The sequence below is a fragment of the Gopherus evgoodei genome, chromosome 24 (genome assembly GCF_007399415.2).
Source record: "Gopherus evgoodei ecotype Sinaloan lineage chromosome 24, rGopEvg1_v1.p, whole genome shotgun sequence".
In the NCBI taxonomy this organism is placed as follows: Eukaryota; Metazoa; Chordata; order Testudines; family Testudinidae; genus Gopherus; species Gopherus evgoodei.
In genome coordinates this window covers 11,239,247-11,252,739 of record NC_044345.1, presented here as the reverse complement: position 1 = coordinate 11,252,739, position 13,493 = coordinate 11,239,247, and the positions used below count along the sequence as shown (strand labels likewise).

At 56.8% G+C, this 13,493-nt stretch overlaps 1 protein-coding gene across 2 annotated transcripts; it reads left to right on the top strand.

Annotated features, from left to right (window-relative positions):
* The first annotated feature begins 1,987 nt into the window (after positions 1-1,987).
* On the top strand, positions 1,988-10,288 carry DUSP23 (dual specificity phosphatase 23). Of its 2 annotated transcripts, none has more exons than XM_030542490.1 (3): positions 1,988-2,070; positions 7,323-7,597; positions 9,557-10,288. In XM_030542490.1, exons 2-3 carry the CDS (start codon positions 7,328-7,330, stop codon positions 9,740-9,742), a joined length of 456 nt encoding a protein of 151 aa, XP_030398350.1. In that variant the 5' UTR covers positions 1,988-2,070; positions 7,323-7,327; the 3' UTR covers positions 9,743-10,288. The 2 variants fall into 2 exon arrangements, with proteins under 2 accessions (XP_030398350.1, XP_030398351.1); XM_030542491.1 differs by having other exon boundaries at positions 2,023-2,044.
* The last annotated feature ends 3,205 nt before the right edge of the window (positions 10,289-13,493 follow it).

Sequence of the window (13,493 nt, the reverse complement as noted above, 5' to 3'; positions counted from 1 at the left end):
AGTACTAAGCTGGTAATTGAGCTTAGAGGAATTCATGCTGGTACCCCATCTTTTGGATGCTAAGGTTCAGAGTGGGGAATTATACCATGACAGCTTTGAATTCACTTAGCTTGTTAAGTTAGCTATTATTTTGTGTTTTGCCTTTTATTTCTTTGTAATCAACTCTGACTTTTATGCCTCACTACTTGTAGTCACTTCAAATCTATCTTTTTGTAGTTAATAAACTTGTTTTATTGTTTTATTTACACCAGTGTGTTTGGATTGAAGTGTTTGGGAACTTCATTTGGGATAACAAGTTTTGCACATACAATTTTCCAGTAATGAAATGACGGGCCGGTTATTCATTGTTTTGCAGGGATTTGGGAGGCTGTTCATTTACTGGTGGAAATGTTTTCAGATGTTCCTGAGGAAATTAGCCTGGGATTTCCAAAGAAGCCTGAGAGAGTTTCAGTAGCCTGTGAAAATCCCAGCCTGAATGTGCAATATTTGCATATGCAAATTTAAAATAATACAATTGTCTCACACACGCTGCACAAGCAACCCCCTGTGGATCCATCAGCTATCCCCACAGATACACCAACCCTGCACACCAGAGTCCATTAGCACTTTCCAGCCACCATCACAGGAATTCTCCTCCTCCACAGGGATGAATTAGAGCTCAGGCACTTAGATTTCTGCTTAGAGCCCTGTTCCCCATGGTCTGCGATCACAGCTTTCCTTGGAACAGCCTTCATGACTGCAAAGAAAAGCATAAACCTCACTTCAGTGTAACCAACACAGTGATGCTACCTGAGCCTGCAGAGAGCCTGAGTCCATTGCTGTGAGAGGGAGGAGCTGCCCCAAATGTAATGGACACAGAGACACTGCCTAAGTCTGCAGAGAGCCTGAGCCAATTGCTCTGAGATGGGGAAGCTGCCTTGACTGTGACTGATGCAGCAGCACTGCGTGAGTCTGTAAAGAGCCTGAGCCTGTCACTGTGAGAGTGGTGAATTGCTCTCTGCATCTCAGGGAGGCATTAACATCAATATCAGATATTTGGGGGTCCCTGAGAGGACTCCGTCTGGCAGAAGAGTGCAGGGCACCAGCCACCTGTGTACAGAGGCAAATATTTACAGGGGTTAGATCACGGAAGGGGGGACAGAGAGCAAGCACATGCTGGGTAACATTTCCGATTTGAATTAATTTCATGGCAGCATGGAGGTGTGTCTTCCAGGCACAGCCCTTCAGTCAGGCTGCAGGGATCTCTTTACAGTTAGCTGAATTACTGCACTTAGAAAACAGAAAAATAACTACAGAGTCATGCACACTACAAACAGTGTTAGCCTGATGGAGACAGCTCCCGCCTGGGACTCCAGAGAGGATGGTTTCTTTTCTGGCTCTGCCAGTGGCCTGCTATGTGACCTTGGGCAAGTCGCTTCCCCTCTCTGTTCCTCAGTTTCCCCATCTGTAACGTGACAAGAATGATACAGCCTCCCTTTGCAACGTGCTCAGTGGCTGTTCTTATGTTACCTTCCTGCTCCTCCTGCTTCAGCCTGGCAGCGGCTTCATTTACACGGAGTTGCTGGGGGGCGTTTCTTGCTACAGCCATTGCTTGCTTACTGCCCCAGAGCTCCGGCTGCTATGGCCCTGCGTGGGCGCAGCAGGGCGCGGTTCGCCGCTAGGAAGTCCCGCGTGTCCCACTAGTTGCAGGCTAGATAACTGGGTTCTGATTTAATCATAATCAAGCCGTTTTCCCAGCCTCTTCGGAGCCACCCCGCGTCCTCCCCGCGGCGATCAGCGATACCGACCAGACCCCCACGCTGGCAAGTCGCAGCGATTTCCCAGTTCCCACCTCCCCAGCCAGCGCCGCCGCGGGGCTCCGGGGCTCGCAGCAGCCTGACGCCTCCCCCGGCTCCCAGGACCAGACACCCGCGGCTCCCGCCGCACGGCCTCGGGTCACGCGTTGGCGGCAGCTGGGGAGGGACGGACGCCGCCCCGCGACCCCGGCTCCGGCTCAGGCCGGGCCCAGGCTCCCTGCGCTCCCGCCGGCGGGCTGCGGAGAACGGTGCGCACCAGCCGGGCCGGCTTCAGGTACTGGGCCCGGGCGCGCTGGGCCCCGAGAGCGGCCGCGGCCTCCGCCTGCTGCAGCCCGGGCCGGGAGGGTGAGACGCAGGGGGGCCCGGGCCAAGGGGGCTGCGGGACTCGGGGGGTGCCAGCTGTACCAGGCTGGGCGTTGGGTGCCAGCTGTGCCAGGCTGGGCGTTGGGTGCCAGCTGTGCCAGGCTGGGGGGTGCCGGCTGTGGGTGCTAGGTTGGGGGTTGGGTGCCAGCTATGCCAGGCTGGGGGTTGGGTGCCAGCTATGCCAGGATGGGGGTGCCAGGCTGGGGGCTGGGTGCCAGTTGTGCCAGGATGGGGGTGCCGGCTGTGGGTGCCAAGATGGGGGTTGGGTGCCAGCTGTGCCAGGCTAGGGGTGCTGGCTGTGGGTGCCAGGCTGTGGGTTGGGTGCCAGCAGTGCCAGGCTGGGGGTGCCGGCTGTGGGTGCCAGGCTGTGGGTTGGGTGCCAGCAGTGCCAGGCTGGGGGGTGCTGGCTGGGGGTGCCAGGCTGAGGGTTGGGTGCCAGCTATGCCAGGCTGGGGGTTGGGTGCCAGTTGTGCCAGGATTGGGGTGCCGGCTGTGGGTGCCAGGCTGAGGGTTGGGTGCCAGCTGTGCCAGGCTAGGGGTGCCGGCTGTGGGTGCCAGGCTGTGGGTTGGATGCCAGCAGTGCCAGGCTGGGGGGTGCTGGCTGGGGGTGCCAGGCTGGGGGTTGGGTGCCAGCTATGCCAGGCTGGGGGTTGGGGGCCAGCTATGCCAGGATGGGGGTTGGGTGACAGCTGTGTCAGGCTGTGGGTTGGGTGCCAACGGTGCCAGGCTGGGGGGTGCCATCTGGGGTGCCAGGCTGGGGGTTGGGTGCCAGCTGTGCCAGGCTGGGGGTTGGGTGCCAACTGTGCCAGGCTGGGGATGCCGTCTGGGGGTTCTAGGCTGGTGTTGACAGCTGTGCCTGGCTGGGGGTTGTGGTGCCAGCTATTCCAGGCGGGGAGGTGCCAGGTGTGGGTGCTAGGCTGAGGCGTGGGGGATGCCAGGCTGGCATTGACAGCTGTGCCAGGCTGGGGATGCTAGGTTGGGGGTTGGGGTGCCAGCTGTGCCAGGCTGGGGATGCCGGCTGGGGATCGTAGGCTGAGGCTTGGGGGATGCCAGGCTGGTGTTGACAGCTGTTCCAGGCTGGGGGGTGCTGGGTGAGGGGTGCCAGGCGGCGGGGTGCCACCTGTGCCAGGCTCAGGGACCTGTTGGTGCCAGCTGTGCTGGGCTGAGGGAGCTGGGGGTGCTGGTCTGGGAGGTGGATGCCAGTTCGGGGGACTGTGCTAGCTTGGGGGTGCCAGCTGTACTAGACTCAGCCCTTTTCCCTGCTTAGGGGGGTGCAAGTGCTGGATGGAGGGTGTTTGGGTGCTAGGCTGGGAGGTGCCAACTTTACCAGGCTCAGCCCTCCACTGCATGCTCAGGGGTACCCATCCCCCACCAAGCATCACCCTTCACAGCCTCCTGTCTCATTGACCTGCATCAAAGCGCCAGCCACCGGGTTTGCGATTCTGAGGGAGTGTCCCGGGCTGTCCTGATCCTTGCAGGCACTGCATAGCTAGGAGCAGATTCTGAAACCCAGTGGGTCCCATTGCCCACCCAGTGCCAGGATCACTGCCTGGGGATGCCATCCCTGCATTGTCCAGGCATCGCCACGGGCTGCAGGTGCCAGAGACTGAATTCTGTGGTCATAGAGCCAAGTCCAGAAGGGACCTTTGTGATCATCTAGTCTGACCCCCTGTATAACAACACAGGCCAGTGAACTGCCCCAAATAATTCCTAGAGCAGATCTGTGTCGGGTGGCACTGAGCAAGGACCGTGGAAAATACCTCCTTCCCCAGCTGCTATGTGAGTGAGTGGATGGTGTGATAGAGCCCTCCCCTGACCACTGCAGTTAGCACAGGCACAGAAAGTCCTGGCGGGGCTGCAGTGGTTAGAGCAGGGGTTCTCAAACTGGGGGTCGTGACCCTTCAGGGGCTCGTAAGGTTATTACATGGGGGTGTTGCGAGCTGGTAGCATCCACTCCCAAACCCTGCTTTGCCTCCAACATTTATAATGGTGTTAAATGTAAAAAAAGTGTTTTTAATTTATAAGGGGAGGGGCGTCACACTCTGAGGCTTGCTGTGTGAAAAGGCTCATCAATACAAAAGTTTGAGAACCACTAGGCTAGAGGTTTTGTGGAGAGATTTGAAAGGTGAGCAGAGGGGACTGGTAAGTCTTCTCCTTATTCCTCTCTCATAATACAAAATAAGGCAGCAAACCCCTTTTAAAGCAAGGTAGTTACCCTGCAGAACTCACCGACACATGATATTACTGCAGCAAGCAATTAGCAAGAGTTTTAAAGAGTTAAGTGTCTGTTATAATGTTACCTGGGCAGGACACAGCCATGGGGCTAAGACGACATTTTCTAAGATTTACGCAAAATGTATGGGCTAAATAATTATTATGAGAGCTTGATGAAAATGATACTCTCAGCAACTGTACTGTGAAAATGTTTGATATTGGGTCTGGGACTCGCTGCTGGCTTATCCGTGATACTCAGTGTGGAACAGCTGCTCTGCGCAGCCTGAGGAGCTGTAGTGCCAGAGTGTTATCGATTCACCAACACCCTCTCTTGTGATGTTAAGTGTGTGCAGGGTGCAGTCACCCTGGGAGCTCATTGGAGGTCAGTGAAGGCCAGGTCATTGTATGGCCCGACCGGGGGTACTGGCGCGCTGAGGCAGGCAGAGATGTACTCGAGAGTCTGGTGCAGGGAGTCTGGATGTCTTCGCCCACCCTCAGGAATTGAACTGAAATTGAAGCTGGCTGAAATGTGAACGTTGTGCAGTTGTCAGGAAATGGCTAGTGACAGTTCCGTGGCGCCTGTAGTTCTGGTGTGTCCTGGGGCTGCGTCCCAGGCTGCTGCATTCCTAGGGTGAGCGTCTTCTGTGGGGCAGCTAGAATGAGGGCCGGGGTGTTGCACTAAATTAGGGTTCTTCTTGCCCAATTTAATCTGACTCCGAAAAGCATCCATCGTTTCCCTAGAGAAGAGACAATGAGCAGGGTTTAAAATGACCAGGGCTCCATTTCTGTGCCTCAGGACTAGACTGATGGGCTGGGGCAGGGTAGCTTTCCTCTGGCCCTTGTCTCTGCAGGATCCGAGCCCAGACGCACACCAGGAGCAAACAGGAAAGAGCAGGATGTCAAAGTGCCCTGTCTTTAGTGGGTCCTCCTCCCAACACCCCAGCCAGAAGCATGGTTTGATCCCCATCTCACCTGGGGTGCCAGGACTTAGAGTGGTTGGAAACTGCCCAGTGACTGTAGGTGCCTTGGGGACCCCGGGTGGCTGAGGCAGGAGTCTGCCCAGGTGAGGTGAGGGCAGCAGGAAGGAATGCAGAATCGCCAGCCATTTCCTCGAGGGAGAGCCAGAGAGATCACGGCTCTGATAGGTGCTGGCATCTGGACAGTGCTGCCATACTGCCTGGGGACTGGTGCCGCCCCAGGGTTCAGCACCTTGCTCCCCCTCGTCTGTGACCATCTGAACCCCGAGAAGATAATCCTACATTTTCTGGGGCCAGCCTGCAGTGGGAGCAGCTCTAATACATCCTGCCACCTTCTTCCACCTCCCAGAGATCACGTGCCTCTGGGACAAGGGGCGTCTCAGGCTCAGAAGGACATCTAGCAATCCCACAATGCCCCAGGCCTACCAGAGGACCCAGCACTTCAGCCTTAGCACCCCCTTAGCAGGTGCGGGGATATGAAAAGGGCCCTGAATCCACAGTGCACTCTGGTCTCTGGCCCAGATCCTGTTCCCCAATGAAGAGGTGTTCATGGATCTTCCCAGCCCAAGGGGTGGAGTGGGGAGCAGGATTCTTGTTGTGGCTGCCAGGTGCATTCTGGAATTTGGGTTCTGCTTCATGGCCCCAGGGAGTTTGCTCTGGGGGCAGCTAGGCCCGACCTGGGTCAGTGAGTGGGGGGCACAGAAGGGCTCTGCAGTGGGCTGGGCCACACCCTCTCCACTGACCTAGGGTGAACAGATGTCCTGATTTTATAGGGACAGTCCCAATATTTCATATATAGGTGCCTATTACCCCACACCTCCCGGCCCGATTTTTCACACTTTCTATCTGGTCACCCTACCCTGACCCCTGGGGATGGAGTACATTAGGCCCAGGGCTGGTGGCTGCACAATCTGGGCTGTGCACAGCCAGCTCCTCTTGACTCCAGTCTTGAAGGGATGGGGCTGGAGGCGACCATGGTGATCATGTAGATAACACCTGGCCTGAAATAATTCCTAGAGCAGAGCTGTTAGGGAAACATCCAATAGTGATCTAAAAATGGCCAGTAATGGACACTCCACCACCATGACCTTGGTAAGTGGTTCCAATGGTTAATTCCCATCACTGGGACATGCACGCCTCCTTTCCCGTCACAATTTGTCTAGCTTTAACTCGCAGGCCTTGGGTCGTGTTTTACCTTTCACTGCTGGATTGAAGAGCCCGTTATCAAATATTTGTTCCCTATGTAGGTACTTGCAGACTGTGATCAAGTCACCCCTTCACCTTCTCTTGGTTAAGCTAAAGAGAGTGAGCTCCTGGACTCTCTCGCTATCGGGCAGGTTTTCTAACCTGTCAGTCATTCCCATGGCTCTTCTCTGACCCTTCTCCAATTTATCAGCGCTTGGCTCCTGTGCCCCTTAATCCTGCGCAAGCTTAGACAGCGTAGTGACTGTAGGTGGATCTGCCAGGGAGGCCGGGAGCTGTGATGGTGGCAGCTCCCCACCCAGCTCCATAGAATGACAGGTCGACAAGCCCCAGACTGCAGCCTTGGGTCAGGCTGTGCTCTTTACTCGGCAGCCCTGGCTTATGTCTCTAGCCCTTCCACTGCTGCCCTGCGTGTATTGCAGCTGTGTCAGCTCCGGCAACTGGAGTCAGTGTTGGACTCGTGGGGCAGGACTGGTGCCACCATGTAAGTGTCTGGCCCCATTGTCAGGCAGTTAATTGATGGGCTGCAGAGCACGTGGAGTGAAAAGGGGTGTAGATGGTGCCACCTTCCCTTTCCCCTCTGCTTCCCTAGAGCAGCCGGAGTTGGAGCCTTTGGGGCTATGAAGCTCTGAGAGCCAGGTTGGAACCAGGGATGGGAATGGAGGGAGGCCCTGGGCCAGGTTGGAGATGGGGGCATAGGGGCAGCAGGGTGCTAGGAACGTGTCTCCCCACAGTGCACTTTCTAACACGCTGCTGTGTCTGCCTGCAGCACCAATGGCGTCGGCCGTCCCTCCAAATTTCTCCTGGGTGGTGCCCGGCAAGCTGGCAGGGCTGGCAATGCCACGGCAGCCCTCACACTACCAGTACATGCATGAGCATGGCATCCGGCACCTGGTGTCGCTGACCGAGCGCAGCCCACCCAACCACGACACCTGCCCTGGCATCAAGCTCCATCGCCTCCGCATCCAGGACTTCTGTGCCCCGTCGCTGGAGCAGATCAAGCACTTCCTGCAGATTGTGGAGGACGCCAGCAACAAAGGCGAGGTGTGGCCTGTCCATAACCTCTCCCCACACACATCCCTCGGGGGGGCGGAGGGATAGCTCAGTGGTTTGAGCATTGGCCTGCTAAACCCAAGGGTGTGAGTTCAATCTTTGAGGGGGCCATTTAGGGATCTGGGGCAAAAATCTGTCTGGGACTTGGTCCTGCAGGGGGTTGGACTAGATGACCTCCTGAGGTCTCTTCCAACCCTGACATTCTGTGATACACACCCCTGCAGCCTGATTGGCTGTTGCTCTGAGAGCGCCATGTGGCTGCGATGCCCAGGAAGTGCCCGCACTCTCCCTGTGTGCTTCCCTTCTTGCTAGAGCCCAGAAACCTGCTGGGACCCAACCAGGAGTTGGGCTCGGGTCTGAAAACAACCCAACCCTTTGGGGCTCAGGTCAGCTCTTATCACCTCCCCCTGCCTGTGGGGTTGGCACAACAGTGGCTGCGTGCTCTGCTCTCGCGGGCCACCCCCTCACCACAGTGTGCGCTGCAGAATGAGTGCACTGAGGAGTCACAGCAACTCCAAATAATGCAGCTGTGGCCAGAGACTGGTTGCGGGCACAGGGCGTGGGGAGCTGGGAGCCCCCACCAGGTTGAGCCCCAAGGACTAGGCTGTGGTGTTGGAACGGGGAGGAAGTGTCAGGGTCGGGGCAGGTCTGAAAAGAACTGGACACTCGGGGCGGGTTTGGGTCGGCTGTGCCTGGGGAGGGTTCATGTTGGGCTTTAAAACTGGGCCTGAGCAGACCTCTGCTTCGAGCCCAGACTCTGCCCGGAGCAGCAAGAAGGGCTCTGGGCCTGTGGGTGGGGATTGCTGCTCTTCTGGGGTGGGTCCCAGGAGAAGGGGCAAAGGTCTGAGCCAGCAGTGCTAGAGTTCCCCCTTCCTGGTGGGGCTTCTCATGCCTTGTGCTGTGATCCAGCTCAGGCGTGTCCCCTCTGGGTCTGACCCATACTCAGCGATGGGAACAGCCCTGGTCCCTAGAGCTGAGGTCATTGTGCTGCACACTGTGGCCATGGGAGCTTCCCAGCGCTGGCTGGTATGGGACCCAGCTTGAGGTCCAGGCCCTGGCCACCTGCGCTGTAGGCAGTATGGGGCCAGAGACACATGGCTGTGCCATTCTTATTCCATCCAGTAGAGGGCAGGGCTGAATGCTAGCTAGCTCCCAGGAGGAGGCGGGAGTTAGTGGTGTGGGATCTGCTGTGGGGACAGTAACAGGGCTTTCCATGTGCCCACAGACACGAGGACTGGCATTGCCTATGCCACAGCAAATCTCTGCCTGGGGGCACAGGGCTGGCATATAGCAGCCCCCTGCAGCTCTCTGTGAGCAGCCACTCGGCCCCAGGCAGCCTTGGAGGGCCGTGGCGCAGCCGGTTCTCAAACGTCACCAAGGGTGTGGGGGGGATTTCCCAGAGTCACCTCAACTCTGAGGCTGGCTGGGGTGGGACAGATCTTACAGCTCCAGTGGGGCAGGGCCAAGTGCTGTTCTGCACCAGTGCCCAGCGTGGATTCTGGGGGCACCGCACCATCTTCACCCTGCCATGCCCTCTGGGGCCTGACTGCCCATCATGGGAGCCTGTAGTCCAGACACCCAAGCAGCGGTCACTGTGAACGTGGCTTATGCTGAGGAAAATGCTAGGGCAGGACGAGGAGCCTGCCAGCCCCTGGGTATTTCCCGCTGCTGCTCTCAACCCAGAGGAGTGCCTGGTGCTGGGTGAGCAAAGGGCAGTAATTCTCCTTCAGCCTCATGGCATCTCTCTCCGCAGCACAACTAGGGCTTCTGACTACCAGGCCATCCAGGGCACTCACACTGGGGACACCCAGCTCTGTCACTCAGTCCCGGAGATGGGGACAGGGCTCTCCTGCTCTGTGCGGGGACATTTACCTGCTCCCAGGCGGCGAGATGTGAGCGTGTGTGAAGGTACCAGGCTTGGTCTAACCTTGCCGTATGCTGTTCCCCCAGGCCGTGGCGGTGCACTGCATGCTGGGATTTGGTAGGACGGGAACCATGCTGGCCTGTTACCTGGTGAAGGCCCAGAAACTCACTGGGGTCGACGCCATCCACGAGATCCGGAGAATCCGGCCTGGAGCCATCGAAACGCATGACCAGGAGAAAACCGTGATCCAGTTCCACCACCACATCAAATAGCCACAGCCAGAGGCACCCCCCGCCCCCTACGCAGGGTGTGGGTGGGGGGGCAGAGGGACAGGGCTGCTCAGCTACACAGACACCTGCAGGAGGACCCTCCTGGGCCTGTGGCTGGGCGTTTCTGGACCCATGGAGGGGACCTGGCTGCTGAGGGGAGCAGGGGCTGGGCTCAGAGCCTGGAGCCAGACCCCATTCTCGGCAGCATCTGCCTGCACTGGGGTAGGGGTTGCCCCAGCCACCTTTACTCGAGGCAGAGAGGATGAGCTCTGAATCGGGGAGGGGCAAGGGGCACCAACGTGGAAGGGGGAGCCCCGTAGAGCAGCATCTCCTCCAGTCCCCTGTGATTCTTGCCTTGGGAGAGCCAGGCCCCTAGAGACGGAGTGGGGCTTTGCCCTGCAGGGAGGCTATGCATGCCTGCAGGGTGTGTGGGCTGGAGCCTGTCAAGCCAAGGGCTGTAGATGAGGCTGGAGGTGTTGGGAGTTTTATTCTTCTGAGCTGCCACAACCATGTCCGCCCCCAGCCCTGAATAAAAAAAGCTGGCGTTGAGTCCCCTCGTGGTCTCTGTGTGGGACATCATGGGCAGGGAGGGATTTACACCTGCTGCTCCCATGGGCACCTGTGCTTCCTGTGGGTGTGTCCAGTGCTGCACAGAAGTGAAGGGGGCTGGGGAGCAGCTGGGGCAGGTCAACATGGGGGTTGTGGCTACATGAGAAGTGGTCTCTGTGCTATGCAGCCAGTGTGGGATTCTCCCTGGTGCAGAGGCTGCAGGTCCAAGGCAGCCAGCTGTGCTATGCTGCACCAGGCTCCGTCCTGGGCCCCTGGGCTCTCTGTGCTGCAGGCCAGGCAGTGGGAGCATCTGCTGCTGCAAACCAGCTTTCCCAACACACAGCCTATCCAAGGCCAGCAAGAGGTGGAGCCTTAGGCCAGACTGGAGGGGCACTTCCGTCCTGACACCTGTGTCATCCCCTCCCGCAAGCCACGCCTGCTGCTAAAGCTGGAAAGTACCTGCCACAGAGAGAGACCCAGAGGAATGGCTGGAAAGCGCCCAGGGCCCTTCCCTTGCTGTGCAGAGGGGCCTGGTTGTTAGAGGGTTCTAGGCCATTCCCTCTGCCTCAGGGCCCCCACAACAGACATCACAGCCTTAAAGCCACTATGCTTAGCACAGCTGTCCTGGGTGGGAGCAGGGAGGGCAGCGCAGCTGCAGGGTCCAGGAGCTGAGCTGCCCCCGTAGCTGCCTGGCTTGTGCCAGCCTGGAGCAATAGCTGTGTGCTGGGCTGTTTGGCTGACGGTGGGACCTAAATACAAAGCAATCAGCTGGGGGCAGTCTGGAGCCCTGTTTGTGCCCCTCTCTCCTCCCCACTCTGCCTAGGCAGGCTGCAGGATTGTCAGTGCGGCTGAGGAGGGGAATGAGGATTTCCCACTCATAAAGAAGGGAGCAGGCCTGCATGAGCTTTTGCCCTTTTACTCCAGAGCTGCATTTCCCTTCATCATAGCAGTGCCCACTGCCTGGGTCCTGGCTGCTAGTTAGCTGTGGAGTTGCAGTAGCTCCTAGAGGCTACCGTCCTAGGTACTGTACAGGCACATGACCAAAAGCCAGTGCCAGCCCTGAGGCACTTACGATCCAAATTTTACACTTTGGTTGCCTCAAAGGCCTCCCCTGTAGTGCCCCAGAACTCAACGGTTAATCTGCAGAGTCACTGGGCTGCTGGGAATCAGGATTCCTTGTTCTGTTCCCCTCTGAGCAGAGGGTAGCCTAGGTCAGAGGCAGCCTAGCCAAGCACTTAACAGGGCACATTCCGTCTGAAAGGCAGTGTGGCCAAGAGACTGAGACCTGGCTCTGCCAGACGGAAGAGGGTTCTGTTCCCAGCCGTGCCGACAGTGACCTCGTGCAGCTACCCCTTCTGTGAAATAGATGCATGGCACTTTCGATCATTATCATCCCTTTGGGGCACCTGGCATTGGCCACTGTCGGTAGACAGGATACTGGACTAGATGGACCTTTGGTCTGACCCAGTACGGCCATTCTTATGTTCTCACTTTCCTCCTGCTGTGGTGGGGGGGTCTGAGACATTGGTTGATAAGGGCTGTAAAGTGCACAGAGATATTAATGGCAGTTGGAAGAGCTAGGACTGCTAGTCTCCACAGGTAGCTCTAGTCCAGATGGTGCGTTAGAAGGGCCTTTTGCTCTGTTTTTTCTCAGATGCAGGCAGGAATGCAGGGCTGACTGGATGCACTATGCAAGGCGCTTGGCAAGTCTGAAAAGAGTTTGGGCTGCTTTTCTCCAGTGGAAACCCTCCTGGCCTTTGCTCAGTGGTACCCCCTGAAGCCATGGCTTCAACAGGCATCAGCTCTCTGCCTTCCCTTTGCTGCGTGCAGGGAGCACAGGGAGCTGTGTCTTGGGAGCCAGGGTGACCAGCTCTCTGGTTGGACGCATCTGTCTCTCCTCCCTCATCTGTGGTCTTGTTAGGTCATTTGCCGTGCACTGCTGGATTGATGTTTATAGTGTGGTCTGATTGCGGGCCATATGTTAAGCCAAACGGCCTGCTAGGCAAGGCTGAGAGCTTCCCATGTCCTCTGATTCCTTGTCCCTTTAGGGTCTCTTATAAGGCGGAGGGGCTACTCTGAGAGAACGGGGTTAAAAAGCCAGCTCCTAAGTGACTGCAGGCGTTTCACCAGCGAGTTTAGAGAGGGAGTACAACTGATTAACCATCTCTGAACTGAGGCCAATTAACACCCCCCTCCAAAAAATCCTCACCAAGTCTGCAGGAAGGAAAGGAACACAGGCAGAAGTCCAGCAGCAGATGGGGGCTGTCCAGTTTATTGCACTGAGTGCAGCATGAACAATGTTCTGCCTTGTGGACCGGTGGCGTGTGTGCATTCAGTGCAAGAAGCTCTTGGCCTACAGAGACTGCGTATGGGACCCTGAGACCAGAGTGGCTGAATTGGAGGAGTTAAGGGAGACAGGTACAGAGAAAAGGCTTTCTAGGACACACAAGAGTGGCCCCACGCCCAGTCTGACAGCACCTGTGCAGCTAAGGAGGATGAAAGTCTCACGGAACGAAAACATCAGGCTGGAGCAGAAGGAAATGATCCCATAGTTGGGACTCTTCTTCCAGATGATGTCATGGTATCCTCTTGCTCTGAGGATACCTCTTCAGGGGAGGGGAGCCCAGTTATCAGGAAGAGACAGGTAATAGTAATGGGGAACTGGATTTTTAGAAATACACATAGTTGGATTTGTCAGAACAAGGAGAACAGTATGGCGAATTGCTTGTTGATTGTACAGATTGTGGATCTCACACAAGCCATCTAGACCAGAGGTTCCCAGATTTTCTTATTGCATACCCCCTTCCAGATCTACCAGCTGCCAGCGTACCCCCTTCCAGATCTACCAGCTGTCCGCATACCCCTACCAGAATACAGGGTTTATATTTTAAGTCATAGAATCATAGAATATCAGGGTTGGAAGGGACCTCAGGAGGTCATCTAGTCCAACCCCCTGCTCAAAGTAGGACAAATCCCCAACTAAATCATCCTAGTCAGGGCTTTGTCAAGCCTGACCGTAAAAACCTCTAAGGAAGGAGATTCCACCACTTCCTTAGGTAACCCATTCCAGTGCTTCACCACCCTCCTAGTGAAATAGTGTTTCCTAATATCCAACCTAAACCTCCCCCACTGCAGCTTGAGAACATTACCTCTTGTTCTGTCATCTGCTACCACTGAGAACAGTCTAGATCCATCCTCTTTGGAA

Coding starts and splice junctions, on each gene's coding strand:
- DUSP23 (XM_030542490.1), top strand. CDS start 7,328: ATGGCGTCGGCCGTCCCTCCAAATTTCTCCTGGGTGGTGCCCGGCAAG. Junction 7,598..9,556: donor ACGCCAGCAACAAAGGCGAG/GTGTGGCCTGTC, acceptor CTGTTCCCCCAG/GCCGTGGCGGTGCACTGCAT.